Source organism: Peromyscus leucopus, chromosome 10 (genome assembly GCF_004664715.2).
Source record: "Peromyscus leucopus breed LL Stock chromosome 10, UCI_PerLeu_2.1, whole genome shotgun sequence".
Lineage (NCBI taxonomy): Eukaryota > Metazoa > Chordata > Mammalia > Rodentia > Cricetidae > Peromyscus > Peromyscus leucopus.
In genome coordinates this window covers 88751687-88770211 of record NC_051071.1, presented here as the reverse complement: position 1 = coordinate 88770211, position 18525 = coordinate 88751687, and the positions used below count along the sequence as shown (strand labels likewise).

Below are 18525 nucleotides of genomic sequence, written 5' to 3'. Positions count from 1 at the left end.
TTGCCATGAGACAAAAGCTTTCCTCAGCAGGAGACCTAGGTCCCCTCTCCAGACCTGTGCTACAAGACCATCTTGACCAGAAAACCTCCTCTGCTCAAGAACGGGAGAAAGACACAGAGCTGGGAATACTTTGGTAGTGGTCAGCGCGTGGTATCTGTGAACCGGTCCTTGTCTGGCTCTCTCGTTTGTGTGTCTCTCCCAGTCTACCATGGCACTTCATCCCAGGTGGAGGCAGAACCAGCCAAAGTGATCATGAGGTTGGTTTCAGAAACAAAACCTGCCGTGTAGGACACTGTAAATGCACATCGTGAGGGAAGAGCACAGCCAGGCCACCAACCCGGAGATGCCGTTATAGCACAGTCAGGGAGTGGTTCCAGCCTTGCTCTGGGGAGTCCTTTCACACATCACCTCTCTGCTCGAGGTGGATTAACCTCGTTCATTCTTCCATTACCGCCAACAGTCCCCTAGAGATCATTTAACTACAGACGATCATAGAAAAAGCACATTTATTTTCACTCTGAAGAGCACACAACACATCAAGGCACACATGACATCCACGGGCCATTTTAAGGTGTCAGCTATCCAAATATCACCTACAATATCAATTCTTAATGAAATTTTTATTTAAAAAAAAAAAAAAGCATTAGAACTTTGAGTAGAAATCCTTCCTATAATGGTTATAACAACACAACGTCCCGGAGGGAACCAGGCTTGTTAGCTTGCTCGGTTCCGGCTGTGACCGCTCTTCCTCCAGGACGGGAGCGGAGGACTGGTCCAAATTCCTGGGGACTAGTCACCTTCACTCTCACTTGAACTGTCACTGGACGACTCACTGCTGTCTCTCCTGACCGGGCTAAAGCGCCTGTGGGCATGAGGCCTTCGGGAAGGCCAGGCGCCTCTCCGCTGCGACATCCCTTTATTCCGTGTGGAATTATTTTGTCCATGGAGTACATAATGGTTTTTTCTGCTGTGTGTGATTATAATCCCCTCACTACTGGGAGCATTAGAGGAATCGCCCTTGCTTTTAATCTCATTGCCAAGACTGTGAGAAGGAAGAACCTGGCCCTGGCTTTTGCCTTTTCCTGGAAATCTTTGTTTTTCAGTCCAGGTCACTTGGTTCCTGTGGGATTCTTCGGCGTCTTTCCTAGAACTACCTTTGCCTCGCTTGGGAATCTCATTGTAACTGGCGCTCCCGGTGCTGTCCCGGCTGCCCCCTTTCGGTTTCTCTTTGGAGGGCCCTCGTGGGTAGTGAAATTCAACTTTCCCTTGATGGGCATTTTGGCTGCCGGCATCAACTCTGTTTCCTTCTTTTCCAGGGAGTTCCCTAAAATTAGTGGTGCCTGTGATGTCGTTGCCGCCCTCCGCAAGCCTCACACCAGCAGCACCTGCCCGTGGTGCGGTTTCCTCTCCGGTTGCAACGACATCGCCACCATGTCTTTCGCTCTCTGGGATCTCGTTAGAATCCAGTCCACTTGTTTGTGGGTCACCAATCTCAGCTTTGTCAGAGCCCGAGAGGCCCGTGTGACTAGTGGAGCTGTCCAGACCAGGCCCGACAGCACCTCCTCTGCCAGGAATGTCCAGGAAATGTTGCCCATCCCCACTGAAAGGAGGGACATCATTGTCCCCCCTCACTTGAGTGTATGGGGAGCCACTGCCTTCAAAGTCCCCGGGGATCTTTCTGATTTGGGGCAGATAGTGAGTGCTCCGTCGGACCTGATGGGTATGTTTGCTTTTTACTGAGCTGTTCTGGGATAGCAGATACCTCTGTTGATTCTCTTCATCTTTGAGGTGGTCTTTAGCATCGTTGATACCTGCTGGAATCATGCCTGGAACACTCTTAGGTTTCTTCTCTCTGTTTTTGTCCCTCCGTAGTTCAGTCCTCGTCATCAGTCTCTGTATAGGCTGTGGGATACTTCTGATGAGAGCGGCACCATACCTTTCCTGGCCAGGCCGGTTAAGGAGGGCATCCCCTACATTCTCCGCTCCTTTATCCCCTGTGGGCTCAGGATGCATAGATGCTGTTAAGTCCCCATGGGCGCTGCCTTGGTTGGTGGTGCAGTCCTCTTCATTCAGCATCTGTGGATTTACAAAAAGATTGGGGGGGGGGGTTGCTACTTTTGTTACTTCCATTGGCTTCAAAAAGAGACAAAGCTTTCTCTATTTTCTGGGTAATGATTTCTTTAGGTGTTGACTTGTGATTTTTTTTTTCCTTTGCCAAGCTGGTGAAAAGCAATATTGTCTCTGCCTTTCTCTTCTTGCTACAGTAAAATTTTTAGCATAAAGTGATTACTTTATGTTAAATTTAAAAAATCTGATAATTTATAAAAAAGTGTTTAAAGCATAACTCATAAAAAGTGTTTAAAAACTGTAATATATTTAATGAAAAGGCTGCAACCCAGTGAGGATGGAATAGAGCAAAGCAGGTTGCATGGGAAAAGAAGAATGAGGCAGATTTGATGGCCAGGCAAGACTCAAACATTCAGAAGCAAAACAGTGAGAAAATTTTAAGACTAAGTGGCAGAATCAATGTATTTTTCGACACGCTTCAGTGTGTTGGCTTTCCTTGAACATGTTAACATCTTGGTCATGGTAATTAAAGATATGAATAGATGAAAGCTCCCATGTGGAGAAAAAGAAAAATCAGCTAGAAACTTACACCTTTACGAAGTACAAGTAACTGCTAAAGTAGTTCGGGCAAGCAGGGGCCGTGGTGAGCTGCATCAAATCAGACAGCAGAGAGAAGGGCCAACCGTTTTGATTCTCACTGTTTTTAATGTGTGGAGGTGCTTTGCCTGTATGTGTATCTGTGATGCCCACAGAGGCCAGAGAGACCGTCAGATCCCTTGAAAGTGGAGCTACAGATGGCTGTAAGCTCCCGTGGGAGTGTGGGAAGACAGACACATCCTGATCCTCTGGGATGGGCAGTAAGTGTTCTTAACTGCCTGATCATCTCTCCAGCCCGCAGACAGTTTCAAATCTCTCACTTCAGTGCATACTGAAGCAACTGTGCTAAAGGTACCACCTCATCTGCCATCCCTCTTCGGGCCGGGCGAGCTGTGGAGACATGTGACCCAAAGGGGTACATGACCCAGGGACGCTACTTTGCTTTTTTGAGCATCAGATTTTTCACTACAAAACAAGAAAATAAATTCATTTCAGGATTTTAAAAAGACATAATTTTGTTAAAGGATATAATGCAAACAAAGCATCTATCACAGTGTCTCTCATCAACCAAGATCTATATAAATGATGCTAGCAGTCATTCAGACAGGATCATGTGATGCCCTTGATGCAATGCTAGCTTGCTTTCCTACACAGTGGCAACAGCAATCATTTCCTCGTAGGATGCACAACTGTCCTCTCCTGTCTTTATGGTTTGCACAGTGGCAGCCAACTGTGGACTCTTCCTTCACTCCCCCTGCATTCTGAATGCCACCCTTTGGCTGTGGGTTCCCGAGCTTGTGGCCACTGATCACACATGGTCTAAGATAGAGTTGTGAGATCTTCCATCTCTAATTAGTAATACTGTGTGTGCGCACACGTGTGCGTGTGCGTGTGCATGTGTGTGTGCATGCGCGTGTGTGCGCGTGCGTGCGTGTGTGTGCGCGTGCGTGCGTGTGTATGTGTATGCACGTGTGCGCGCTGAGGGGCTGGGAAAGCCTGCTCGTGTCAATACCCACATATGAATGGATGTTTAACTTGTGAGAGTTTCATCTCACCTTGCACCGTGTGAGTTCTGGTGACAGTGTTCAGGTTGTCTGGTTTGGTGGCCACTTCTGAGCCATCCTGCTGTGCCCCTCCACCCCTGCTTGCTTTAAAATGTATCCGACTAAGTGTTTGGAATTGTGAGCCTGTTAATTCCGCACACACTTGAACTGCAGGTAAGAATCTGGCAGAACTTGTTAGCAGGAAGTCCCCAGAAGTGTCCATTTGTCTGTCTGAACTGTAAGATATAAACTGAAATGATCTTACATATGGAAATGATTATACCATTATTACTCACTAGCTTTTATAGTTCCAAGCTTATTTGGGGGAAAAGGTAAGATTTTTGTTATGAGGAAAAAAAAAAAGAACTGCAGTGGTTTACTTCTGAATAGAAAACATTCTAAATACTTCGCTTAAGCCTTTGAGTCTCAGGAAGCTGGCCTTGGGCATTTATGTTTATTTGCTCATTTCTGATGAGACATTTAGAGCTGAACAGGTGGCTTAGAAAAATCAGCATAGTATCTTAAATTAAATTTAAATTAAAAAATTCTGAGGTTTTTTTTCCTTCTTACTCTTAGAGGAAATTTTGTTCCATTTTGGTGTTTCTATTAGTTTTTTTTCTTTTTCCTCTTTTCTCTTTAGAAAGGTAGCATGCTTACTAATGACTGGTGTACATTTAATTAGAAGAGCAAATAAAACTGTTGTATAGAAGAGCAAGAGGCTATGTTTTAATTTTGGCATAAGACAGTTAACCACTTGTCTGAGAAAAATATTTTAAAATACAAAAGCTTCTTGTTGTACATGTACTCAGGAAAGTGGTTTCCAGTCCATCATCAGCTGCATGACCGGCTATGAGTCAGCCGGCTGGTCTGTCTCCTCCTTCCTTCCTTCCTTCTGCGCCTTAGTCCAAGGCATTCTTTCATTGGAGAACAGCCCTCCCACTCACTTCTGTCTCCTCCCCCCACAACCTAGCTCACAGTTTCCATTCTGTAGCTTTCCCTGAACACCAGCCCAGAACTGCTATCTTTCTGCTCCCCACCCCGATGGAGATTTTTTATCACTTGTACCACTCACATGACACTTTCCACATCCTGTCTTGGGTTCTCCGTATCTCTCCTCTATCTTTAAGTTCTGAGAGAGAAGGAATTGTATTCCCTGAGTTGTTTCAGCTGGCATTATATCTCACATAGCAGGAATCACTAAAAACCTCTGTCACCCCAGAACCAAAATTAACTGACATTAATAGACAGATCCATACAGCCGTAGAATTGGCCATACAAAGAATATCTGGCCAAGGAAAACAAAATTCTACAGAAGAATTCTCACTTCTGGGGGGAAATGAAGCCGGATTTAGGAAAGTAAACTGTCTTTTAGTTGGAGGCATTTGAAGCTGTTTGAAGGTCTTTGGGCAATGAGTCTGCAAGAAGCCACTGAGTGAAAGAATTATTGTCATCCCAGTGACAAGTGCCTCACTCTCTCCAGTGAGACTGGACATGGATGAGGTCATCTGTGGAGTGAGTTTAAGATACAGAGACATGTGCCACTCTTGAGTACAGGACGGCCTGTCGTAGTAACTTCCTTCCCCTGGGAGTCTACCCTGTCCTAGTGTATGGTGGAGTCTGCTCAGAACACCTCCTCCTGAGAAGCAGTGCTATTGAGACACGGCACAATGACATTTGCGGGGCTCTGGGGCCCACCAAGGCCACACTTGCCCAAGTAGGTCTGCTGTGGATATCACTCTATATAAATAAAACACTGGTGGCCAGTGACCAGGCAGGAAGTATAGGTGGGACAAAGAGAGAGGAGAATTGGGGAAACAGGAAGAAGGAGGGGAGACACTGCAGCCACCGTGAGGAGAGGCAAGCTGTAAAGACGCCGGTAAGCCACCAGCCACGTGGCAAGGTATAGATTTATAAAAATGGGTTAATTTAAGATAAAAGAACAGTTAGCAGAAAGCCTGCCACGGCCATACAGTTTATAAGTGATATAAGCGTCTGAGTGATTATTTTATAAGTGGATTGTGGGACTGCGGGGCTTGGGGAACCTGGAGAGAAGCCCTCCAGCTACAAATGGCGCCCAACGGCTCGAGTTTCCACCTTAAACCTGAGAATATTTAATAACCAATTCTAAACAGAGCCAAAACCAGGTTCCTGCTTCTTGTCTCATACGGGCAGCTAGACTCTGCAAAACGCAGGTTTGAACACTGGCGGGTTCCTGGCGTTTGCGTTTGACCGGCAGTATGGCGGGGATGAGGCGTCTGCCAGCGGCACATTACGCTGTGTGGTAGATTTAGTCTTTACTAGTATTTAAAAAAAAAAAGAGGTTTCTGGGCTACATGCTGCTTTGATAAAAGCTTAGACCCACTATTTCTGAGACTTGATGACTCCCAGAGCTGGCGGAAAATGTACCACTGCCATGTTGGGAAGCTGAAGTGGGCGGAGCCAGCAGCCACAGTGCCTTTTCAGTCTTAGAATGGTACAGTTTAAAGCAATAGGCTCAAGGCTCAAGGTAATATAAAAATTAAGCCACGTAAAGATGGCTACCACACAGAGAATCTGGATTATGTTCTCTTTGATATTCGTAACTAAAGAAAAACATTTGATTACAAAAGCTGTTGAGTTATGCCAAAATGTATATTTTAAAGGTACCTTGACTTCAAAATTTGGATATAAGGATATGTTACTTTGGAAAAGAGGTTCTGCTTTTGTTTCCACAGAAAGCCAGAGGCTGTGGATTTGTTCCAGATTAAGATACATCAGGTTTGACCAGCCAAGACCCCCTGAAAGGTCTCCGATGACACCATGGCCCAGATGATCCAACATCCAGAACGGCTTCAAGGCAACTGGCTCCCACAATACAGCCTCACGGACTACCCCATAGGCCTAAAATTTTCTTTGCGTCCCCATAAGATACAGCGCCCCCCTCCAGCAGGAAGTAGTAAGAGATGCTACGCCCAAATTCCCAAATATACCAAGCTGGCTTTAGAGGTGGAATTGGCTCACTCCCCCTCTAAACCCAGACATATTGCTTAAAAAAAAAAAAAAAAAATGGTTAAGAGATTCTTGTGTCCCAAATCAGAAGAGCCCTCTGGTGTGGGACAGAGAAAAACCAATATTTTTATTTAAAACAGGTTGATTATAAATGTGATCTCTTTCTAAAAAAGAAAAGGGGATATGATATGGATATATAGGATATGGAGATGATAAGATAAAAGGGTAGATTAATGAACCTACTTTTAAAGAACAACTTGTTTAAAATGTTTTACATTGGTATAGATTTTAGTTTATGTTTAAAATGTTTTACATTGGTATAAATTTTAGTTTATTGATACAAACTTGAAGTTAATTTTGTTATACTATATATATATATATATATATATTTCTATTCTTGTTTGAGGTATTATGTTTATGTAACTCATTTAAAATTGTAATGATAATTAAAAATAGATTAATAATTAGTCATCTATGATAATCATATTTGTAGCCATGTTAGTTAAGTCTTCTAGGTATACATAGATATATTTCAGATAGATAGGTAATCTTCAAACACTTCATAGACCTAGAGAATATGGCATTTAAATAACTTAGAATTCTGTTGACGTGAGACACAATTGCTCCTGGCTACACCAATTGATCCCGAGAGAATGTTGGGCTTCTAAGACATTTCCATTTGGAAGTTTGTCTTTTTGGCACAAAATGGCCTACTGGGCAAAGAACTGCCCTTGCCTTGACGGCTAACAGTATGAATACAATGCTGTCCTTTCTGGACAAGCGGGACACAAGGAAAGCGACCACTGTACTCTGCCAAGACAGGGTAAGATGGTCTTTCAGAATTCCTGCTTCTAAAAATGGTCTGTCATATACTCTAGGCCTGTAGCCAATTTGAATGCACCAACAATGCTGAGAAACATCATTAGGTGACTGTCCAGGCTGCCAGCTGTCTTGGTCTACTTTTGCAAGATTCCCGAAAGTTGCTTGCATCCATCTACCATTTCTCAGGTACCATTATGTTCCTTCTCAGGTCTTTGATGTGGTTGAAAACTAGATAGTTGTAATTTCCTCAGTTATGATAAAAGATAAGTTAGATATAAAACCTTAAACTCACAAATATAAGATAGATAGGACATCTTCTTTAATATTGTAACTATAATTCTTGCTCGGTAATTGTTTTGTTATATGTAATTTTACCATGTTAAAGTTAAAACCTTCCTTTTTAAAAAAAGAAGAAAGGGGAAGTGCTGTGGATATCACTCTATATAAATAAAACACTGGTGGCCAGTGACCAGGCAGGAAGTATAGGCGGGACAAAGAGAGAGGAGAATTGGGGAAACAGGAAGAAGGAGGGGAGACACTGCAGCCACCGTGAGGAGAGGCAAGCTGTAAAGACGCCGGTAAGCCACCAGCCACGTGGCAAGGTATAGATTTATAAAAATGGGTTAATTTAAGATAAAAGAACAGTTAGCAGAAAGCCTGCCACGGCCATACAGTTTATAAGTGATATAAGCGTCTGAGTGATTATTTTATAAGTGGATTGTGGGACTGCGGGGCTTGGGGAACCTGGAGAGAAGCCCTCCAGCTACATAGGTCCTAAAGCGGAACATGGTTTTGGCCAAAGCAGTAGATGGGGGTAAGGAGGTTCTGGAACGCAGGGTTGCATACCACAGTGGCTTCAGAACCTGGTGGGGGAGGGAAGGAAGGCAGCATCCACAGCTGGAAATGCCAGACCACCTTGTCTCTGCTGAGTTCCCCTTGCGAGTCCAGACTCAGGCACTCATCTTTATGTTACTTTCAGAGTAGACATATTTTTCATGGTGACCCTTATCAATGACGCAAAAACCTACACCATTATATTAAGGTGGTGTTTTTTGTTTTTTTGTTTTGTTTTTTGTTTTGTTTTGTTTTGGTTTTTTTTTTTTTTTTTTGGTCTCAAGAAATTTTCTGGATTTCTTCCTAATACTACAGGATATTTTTTAACTTGAGAAAAATCTGATTTTGCTTCTGAAAATGGGTATTACCTCTTATAACCACAGGAGGGCGAGCGTTGGCCACTCTAGAAGACAGCCACCTCGGCTCTCTTTTGTATAAATCTTGAAATATATTTTTCCTGCATGTCACTGTCAACTGTTTGTCATAACACGCTGTGTCAATTTCACTACCATATTTCAGTGGAACAGCAACACAAGGAAACACTTCCAGAGCAGGATGGAGAGGACATTAGAAGACAGACAGCTTTTACTGGGCTCGTGGCTGAGGTCCAGCAGGCAAATGCCACCACATGAGCATTCTGGCTTTCAGGTTTGCTGTGTGGACCTTTGTAATTTTCAGCTGAGAGTTTCGGAATGAAGAATTGGAACTGCCAGGACAAACCGTGGAAGAAATGAGCTGTAATGTGATGACATGCAAATCTGATGGTATTTGCTTACCTTTCTTGATATAAGTGGAAAACCAACTCCATGGGAGCCCAATTCTCTACAGAAGCCCATTAACCAGCCTCCCCCGACTTTCTTCGCTGCTGGCTGCTTTCACATACAGCACACATGGGGAATAGCGTTTGCTAGTGACACTGTCCCAGAGGTCTTATTGTGACAGTGTCCCAGAGGTCTTATTATCCCTCTGAAAGTTGTGCAGTCGACCATTGTTCCATTTGAAGGGTGAAATCCCACTGACAAGAAGCCATCAATATGTGGACATTTTCAATCATCTACCGTAGGAATTATAATTATAGATAATTATAGCATGTGTCATGATTCTGCTGGATGATGTGCACTTCTAACCTAGGCACCCAAGAACATTTTGGCAGTTAAAAATATTCCCTCTCTGGCTTTTTTTTTCTTTACAGAGCATTTTAATAGGTATTGGAAAGGAAAAATTCTGTTTGCTCTCTGTTCTTCTACACAGCCTTGCCTAGTTTTCACAGTCTGTGGTTGAAATTCTGCAAGAAAACAAGGAACTCAATTTCACCACACAGAATATTCTTTCATTCATTTCTTCAAACAACAAACATTTCACTTCTTTTTCTTTCTGTGGATTATATTAGTGTGGAAAATCATCCTGACTGAAAGAGGACTGGACTCACTCTTCCTTAAATGTGTGCTGGGAAAGAAAACATCGTTTTCCTCCCCACTAGGTGGCAATGTCATCTCTACCACAGAGTCAAGTTCCAGTGTGGAGAAGTGTCCCCACAGCATGGAGGGGAAAGGCGGGCATGGTGCTCCAGTGTCGCGGAGTAAAGGCCACTGGAATCCACAGGAAAGAGGCGTTCACTTGCAAACCCGAGTGTTAGGTGTAAGGGAGGTAACTCGGAGTTCAGAAGGTGTGGTGGTAGTGTAAGTCAACGGCTGGGTTACGATGTGGTGGTGCCCAAGAAGTGCAGCACCCACCATAGCCCTGTGTGCACAGGGGCACAGTCGTGACTAGTCACCATCACAGCCCTGTGTGCACAGTCGTGACTAGTCACCACCTCAGCCCTGTGTGCACAGTCGTGACTAGTCACCACCTCAGCCCTGTGTGCACAGTCGTGACTAGTCACCACCTCAGCCCTGTGTGCACAGTCGTGACTAGTCACCACCTCAGCCCTGTGTGCACAGGTACACAGTGAAGCCTAGTTACATGGCAAACCATTTTGCTCAGGCAAGTCTCTTTGATCAGTGTCGAATGTCAATGTTTTTCTTGAGCATAGGTGACTCATCTACTGAAGCTTACTGAAGTACATAAAGGCCAGACACTGAGAAATAGATATGATAGCTGCCTCAGGTCTTGGAGTCAAGGCCGTGTGAGATGTCACACAAAATAAAGGACCTAAGGATCCTGGGGCAAGTTTTCTGTGAACAAAATCGTGTAACAATTCTTTGAATCTTAGTATTTCCGTTTCCTTATTTCTTTTGGATATTTCTTGCTTATCGCTGTTGTGGCAAAGGGAAAAAATGGGTGGATTATGCTGGTGTCATGTGTATGCTAAAGTGAAAGCAGGCATCATGATGGATCAGTCACAGAAGAGACAGAAGCCCCAGGGGAAGATTTAAAAAAAAAAAAAAAAAAGGCAAGCAGTCTGAGGACCACCTTGTCCACCTGTCCTATTGGCCTGAAGTATGCTTTTCCTAAACAACACTCAAAGCCTTGGGATTGTATTTCTGTGGCTCTGCTCTGATTGATAAAAGTCTTCACAGAAATATAAAATAGGTGGTTAGTGAAAGTATCCCATTATTTGGACTACTATTTCATTTCATCCTAGAAACAAACAATTGCTTTGTCAGTAACATCTTATATTTCTAGGACACAATATATTTCAGAGAATCTCACAGTTTGCAAAGGACTTTTGCGTAAAAATTTCACTTGAGTACTTTAGCAACCCCTTGGGATGAGCAGTAGCAAAGAGAGCACCCACACAGACACAGGTGGGATGGAGAAGGGGGGGTGCCCCACCCCCAACCTCTTCTTCCAAAATTCCAGGACTGAAGCAATAAAAACAAAAAATTAAAGTAGCTTTATTTGAAGGGATGTTTACTAATATGGAGATATGTTCCTGAAGTTTATGTCAAATCTTCAAGATATATTTCATAATTTTTTCCTTATTGCATCTATTTCTTATTGTTAGTTCTTCCATGGTTCTGTGAAAATAAATTTAAACTGTTACCTCATTTTAGTACTATCAGATGAGCTATAGGAGGAAGAATATAGAAATAACATGGTGAGGTCTAACAGTGAGGGTATTACAGCAGGAGAGTCTTCTAACAGAGCTCGCTTGCCTGCACACTGACGTTTGTGTTAGAACATGCACTTGCTGCTGTGGATTAACCCAGTATAGTTCCTAATCCACTGTGACTTGGATCAAAGCCTCCCTCACTGAACTGCATATGATGGATATTAATCGAATGTTACTGCTTGATCTGCCCCTTCTCTTTTCTCACACTTGAAAACTGTTTGAATTTGGGTTATAATTATGATGCATGCACATGACTTACTATAGACTCATTTTTTATATCAACGATCTACGACCAACTAATTGATTTAATTTTTCAAATGGAATGCATATGTCTGTGAGAAAAGATGACGCTGCAATTCATAGTGCCCAATTTTGTCCCTGTTCCCCTACTAAGACTCTTTAATTTGAGATCTGCAATCCTCCCTGTTTCTCTGATACCCACTTGGCAGTTGCCTTGCACTTGACTGTGGCCCTGTAATGGATAGGACATTGTCTGCCCCAAGAAGGAAAGCTGGCAGCCTCTTTGGACTGGCGGTCACTGGATTGATGTTGGTCTAGCACTTTACTGGAAGCTGGTTAGAAAGGACACTTGGGCCGTTCCCTGGAATGTGCGGTTCAAAATAACTCAGCCTCAGTTGGTTGGACTGAAGTAGGTCAGCAAGACCCACTCGACCACCACCCTGCTTAGTGCATGCCTGTACGGTCCTGACTGACCTCATGTGGGTTGGGTGGGACTGACTGGTTCAGTCAGCACAGCCCTTGTTGCAGTTTCAGGGCTGTGCATGAAGGGGGTGGTGTGATTCCCTCAGTCCTGCTCCTTCAGCAGATGGTTCGTCCTTGTCAGTCTGGTTACCCAACTGCTCGCCCACTCCCTCGGGACCTATATTTAAGCATGGTCAGCAATGCAGTGAGTACTTGTTTCCGTAGCCACTCAACCCGGAAGGTGACTCTGAGAACTCGGATGCTGGTAAGACGTTATCTAATTAGCCGCATGTCTGAATTGCAGAAAAAGTCTGTAGGGCTCAACTTTGTCACAGGATAATTTAGTCCCATCCTGAGTGCTCATCTGGGTGAGTCAGAAGAAAGATACAGGAGGCAATAGAAGCTTGATTTAGGTTAGGTTCACGGGTATCAGTTCCATTTTAGCCTCACCAAAGAAGGGAACATCTTCTAACAGGCATCCACTGTGCCAGGATACTGCCAGATAACAGACATTCTAGCTCCCTCCCAGTCCCATCTATTTGCAAAATGTATTTAATTAGCCTTACACATTCATGTCAAATTCTCCAAGGTTCTGGGAAAATATTACAAGGCTCTTTTGATACATTATGGTTCCAGGCTTTGAGCATAACTCATGAATCTGCTCTGACTTGGAACACAGTGGCCGGCTACTAGTTTTCTCAGAGATTCCTGGAAAAGCAACGTGGTGCCATCCTATAGTTTACATGCTATGCTGGCAGGCTTCTGCACTGCATGCTCCATGCTTCACTTTTTAACACACACTGCTTGAAAACTAGAGAGACAAAGAGAACATGGGACACATAAAGGAATTGGCAAATGCTTACCGGTGCTGCCCAGGTCACACTGAAGAGGAGCAGTCCAACACACACGGCCATGGCCTGCGTCATCACCAGTCTCCCTGGAAAAGTAACAAAACCTCTCTTAGCAATGCCAGTTATGAGCTACAGACACAAACACACATGTGTGCAACATCCCCCCCCTGTAGTTCATTTCCTTTTAATATATAGATTACATATCTTATATATAATTACATCTATAAAATTAGCATCTATATAAATATATGTAGTTTGCACAGTTAGTTCATAGTTAAAAGTTTATATTTTAATCTATTTTTATGTCTGATTATTATATAAAACAAAAATCATTGACTATAATTATTCCAATTATCAATTAATAGAAATTAATTGTATAGACATAATTATTTGTTCTGTTGGTAACCTGACATTTCCCTATGTGCGTAGAAAACTATCATTAAATGCTTGTATAATTGAAAGCAGTAAGGCAACATTTTAGCTCCTGACTGAATCATTAAGTGTGTCAAGACAGCAGATACAAAGGTGAGCAATGAATCTTATCAATTCGAGGCTAGTACCCCAGTGGCACACCTTCATACTCATTAGCAACATTAGTCACTATGTAGGGGCCAGAGAAAGAAATGGTTGGAGCAATTTTTACTGTAAGCATAAGCATTACTAAACAATAAAATTAGCTAAACATCATTCTAAGAATTTTCCATGTGTTTATTTATTTGAGTCCCAATACAAAATTATGAGCTAGGTGACTTTACCAGTTTTATAGACTAGGACACAGACTCAGAAATGTCATGTAACATGTTCCATAATTCATGAATATTAATGAGCAGAATTGGGGTTAGTATTCTGGCAAAGTAGCTGTTCCTAACTCTATGTCACCTAAAGTAAGATTCTGTTATTCCATCTAATTAAATAAAAGCCACATGCAGTCAACTTAAAGAAGATCCTATTTTATATAAAGTTCAGCAGAGCAAACTTTGGAATACTCGCTTTTAGTTATGGAGTAAAGCACATGTGTGTGGTGTGATGGATATTTCACTGGGACCTGGTGAACTCAGCTAACTCAAGCAGCCATTACACTGAAAAATTACCAGCGTAGCTCTGGACAGCAATCTGTTGGTCTTGATGAACATTACATATTTTACTGACACATAAACATATAACAACCAATATAAAAATAATAATGTGATTGGTTGGAAGAAAATACTTTTATAGGGAAAGTAATTTAAATGTTCTTACAACATTTAAACATTTCATAGTAAAAACTTTTGCTCAGCAAAATAATGCAACTAAGATATATTGTAAAAATCCTAGTTTGTATTTTTCTAACTTAATGTTGTCTTATGGATCTACACCTAAATTCAAGCTACAATTTTGGCTCCTAAGTATGTAGATAAGGACAGTCTACACATTCATCAAACAGCTCCGTGCTGGTAGATGCGTCAGTGCGGTGTTTATCACAGCACAGCTGGCTTCTCCTGTGTCTGGTGTGTCCATGGTGCAGCTCCCAGTTCTTACCTGATGATAGTGATAGTCAGTCCATGGGCCAATTTGCTGCCAAGACACGCAGTTTAGTCAATGATCTCTAGCACTCTACCTATCGTATAGACCAAAGCGCTGAATTTAGACAATTATCCTCAGCTGAGAACAGTCCCAGTTTGCACTTCTTTTCAATTAAGCAGACCAGTATGGCAAGGAAACTGGAAGCTTAAGCAAGCATTTTCAGTCAAGAGCATTTCTCTGTAAGGAGTAAATTACCTGGTGTCATTGGCCTTTGGCAAAGCTCGGCTTCTTCAGGTTTAGCAGTTCCTGGGCACTTGCCGAAATTTAAAGTTTGTTAGAGCCCCCAGTGTCCAATCAGCATGGCCCACTCAGGACCAGCGAGGAGTCTGTCACAAGTGCCCACAGATGACCACAGGGGGCAAGGTAATTTTAATCTAAAAATGTTTTTGTGGTGGAAAGCTGCTATCAAATGTTCCAGAGAGTAGAATAAACAGAAAAATATAAATATCTCAGTTTGGACATTATGCTGCTAGATAATTAGAATTGATTTCAGAACTATTAACTAGAAATGGGTGGATAGCTTGCATATTTATAAATAGAAAATATTTGTAAACCAACAAATTTGTAAGTATTTTTATTAAGTAAGTTTATAAACTTAATTGTGTCTGAATAAGATTCAGAAACAGCTAACAATGATGTTTTGAGTGCCTACTCCATGGCAGGCATTGGAGAAGCCTCAGTGAGTGAAACAGAAAATAACTCTGCCTCATGGGGCTCACCATCCAATGAAGAAAACAGACAACAAACTACATTGTATTAGAAGGTAACATAGATAAAGTTCAAGCAGTATTGCAGAAAGATATCTCAAGCATTGGGAGTAAGAACACAGGGTTGAAATTTACATAGAGAATCCTTGGAAGGTCTTAAACATGTGTATTACTCCAAAATTTATATCATAGAACTAAAACTCTCATGTGATAGCATTAAGCTTTTAGAATCTAAGTTATCAGGTGAGAATCGTCATGAGTAAGATTAACCACTTTAAAAGAATGAAGGAAACAACCTCCACCCTTCTGCATTCCACCTGTCTGCCACGTGAACACACGGCTTTCATCCCATCATATCCCGGGGAGGAAGTAACAAGATGCCATGTTGGAAGGTAAGACAATTATCTTCCACTGAACAGTGAACCTTCCAGCACCTTTATCCTAAACTTCCCAACCTCCAAAGCCTCAAGAAACTGAAACAGTGAGATGTCAACTTTTGTTCTCTTTAGATTACCAAGTCTGAGGTAGTCCATTACAGTAGCATGAACAGATTATGACAGAATGGTAGCTGCATGACTTTGCATGGGAGAACATTCCAGACAGAAGGTCTAGGAAGAGCCAGCTCCAGTAACAGGGACCTGCTGGCTTATTCCAGAAGCCAGCCACTGAGCTGGAGAGGCCAAGCAAAGGAAACGGCAGAAAATATGAGACAGGAATTCAACAGCAGAGGGCCAGAAACCTGCAGGTCTTTGCCCTAAGAGGTAAAGCCCCTACAGGATTGGGAAGGAGCTGTGACATAGAGGACTTACCTACTCTACCCATGGCCTCAGATTCATTCTCAACACTACTTAAATAGAAATAAATGGGCAAAATTTAATGAACTCATTAATTTAATTTTAATTCCAAGTCGAGAAAGCTACTAGAGATTTTTGAGCAGAGATGAGATTGAAGGTGTGAAGTCTGGACAGAGTAGAGAAGGCAGCCTAGAGTTATTGCAATGATCTAAGCAAAGGCCAATGGGTCTCAAGGCAGGCAGGAGCAGAGGAGTGAGGAAAAGTGGTCATATGCAGCATGGTTTCAGAAGAAGGACCATAGGACTTGGCTGCACCAGGGACACTCACACCAAAGGATGCTCACACCAGGAGAAGCTCACACCAGGGGATGCTCACACCAGGGAAAGCTCACACCAGAGGATGCTCACACCAGGGGATGCTCACACCAGGGGATGCTCACACCAGGGGATGCTCACACCAGGGGATGCTCACACCAGAGGAAGCTCACACCAGGGGAAGCTCACTGGGAGACTCAGGCAGAGGCAGAACGAACCCAGGATCTTGCCTTGTGATGGGAAAACTGAAGTTGCTTTTTATTGAAATGGGAAAATATTCAAAAGATACTTTTGAAGGATGTGTTGTGGTTTTAATTTGGATGAAGATTTTTATTAAATGGTTAGGACATTGAGTCTGTGCTTCCTTTCCTTGGTGGTAGATGCTAAAATCAAATTGCAATTCATGTTCACAATAGTTAGGGAGGTTTTATTTGGTCTAAAAATATAGTAATGTCTAGTGGGATGACTCACATTAGGTTTATGTGTAAATCTACCAATAAAATGTTATGTAAGTTTTTAGACTTATACTTTATAAGAGCTACTTGTGCATAAATACAACTTTATAATCCGCTATAAATAACATGTAATGAATTTTAAGCACAAATCTCTGATTTCCCCAAACTCAAATAGGCAAAATAATAATAATAATAATAATAATAATAATAATAATAAGCAGAAAAAAAGCAATATATCGCTGATACAGTTTTGGTTTGGACAATGATAGTTTGTTTAGTATTAGGGTACACAATCCTTCTTGCTTCATACACATTCTACAGCTTCTCTTCTAAGGATCCTGAGTTGATTTTAAAGACCTAAAGAACTTCAAGCTATTGTGTGTGAAGAGAACCACGTTGATTTGAAACCATCTAACTGAACGTTAAAATATTTGGTCACTGTCATTGGCAGTGGAGACTCTTAGCCTCATAGTCATGTACTTAAACACATCTGAGCTCAAACCCAGATGTGAAAAATTGCTCAAACAATGAAATTGAATTTTTTCAGCCTCCTTTTCTCCATCCAAGTATTATTCTAACTTATTTAATCCATGTAACAACTCTGATGTAGATAATATTATTATCCTTATAGCTTTTAGTGATGAGACACAAAGTGCTTCAGGAATTTTTTTTAAGTTCTCATAACCAGCAAATCAAAAAGCCAGAAATAGCATAGAGAATCTGGCTAATTAAGGCCAGTGTGTTATGCTGACACATAATGTCAGCATGAACATTACCAAATTCTGCAGGGTGCTTAGTCCACTGCCTACTTGCCCGGCTCACCCATTGTTCCTGTTACTAACAACTGTCTGCGACCCAGGTGGAGCAGGCATGCTTCTTCCTGTTCCTGCCCTAGTCCCCTGTTGGTTTTCTTACCATGTCTTGTAGCACAAATCTTAAAAGGTCCTATTAATAAAAAACACTCAGAAGCCAGATACTGGGGTGAATGCTGAAAGATCAGAGAAGCAGAACAAGCCACATCCAAACTCATCTTGCCAACTCCTCAGCTGATCTTGTTTCCTCAAACTGGAAGCCTCTGAGTCCTCATCCGAATGGATCTCAGCTGAACTGCTGCTCAAAAGCCTAAAAGCTTAAAAAGACCTAAAAACCTCTAGGTCCTGGTCCTCATGCCTTATATTCCTTTCTGCTTCCTGCCATCACTTCCTGGGATTAAAGGCGAATGTCTTTCTGAAGCAAGACATGAGATCTCAAGTGCTGGGATTAAAGGTGTGTGTCACCATGTCTGGCTGTTTCCAGTGTGACTATGAACTCACAGAGATCCGTATGGATCTCTGCCTCCGGAATGCTAGGATTAAAGGTGTGTGTGTGTGTGTGTGTGTGTGTGTGTGTGTGTGTGTGTGTGTGTGTGCGTGCCACCATTTTCTGGCCTCTACGTCTGTCTAGTGGCTGTTCTATTCTCTGACCCCAGATAAGTTTATTAGGGTACACAGTATATTGGAGGACACAATATCATCACAATGTCTTCTGTGGTTTACCTAATGGGTGAACAAATTCAGAGAGGGCTGAAGTTTAAGGACTGGAAGGTGTATTTCCCGAGACATCATACACCAGCTTCATCAGTGCTGAGTATTTGGGTGACAAGGGACAGAACTAATAAGGAGATGGAAATCAAAAAAGAAAAGCAATAAGCAACAGTGAACCAAAACACAAATGGTAGAAAAGAGAAAGAAAAA

The 18525-nt window shown here is 42.3% G+C and overlaps 1 protein-coding gene across 1 annotated transcript; it reads right to left on the bottom strand.

Annotated features, from left to right (window-relative positions):
* Positions 1 to 560: 560 nt before the first annotated feature.
* Positions 561 to 14742, bottom strand: Mepe (matrix extracellular phosphoglycoprotein). Its single transcript, XM_037209344.1, has 3 exons — positions 14718 to 14742; positions 12972 to 13045; positions 561 to 2076 (listed from the first exon to the last, which is right to left on the bottom strand). Exons 1-3 carry the CDS (start codon positions 14725 to 14727, stop codon positions 790 to 792), a joined length of 1371 nt encoding a protein of 456 aa, XP_037065239.1. The 5' UTR covers positions 14728 to 14742; the 3' UTR covers positions 561 to 789.
* Between the last annotated feature and the right edge of the window lie 3783 nt (positions 14743 to 18525).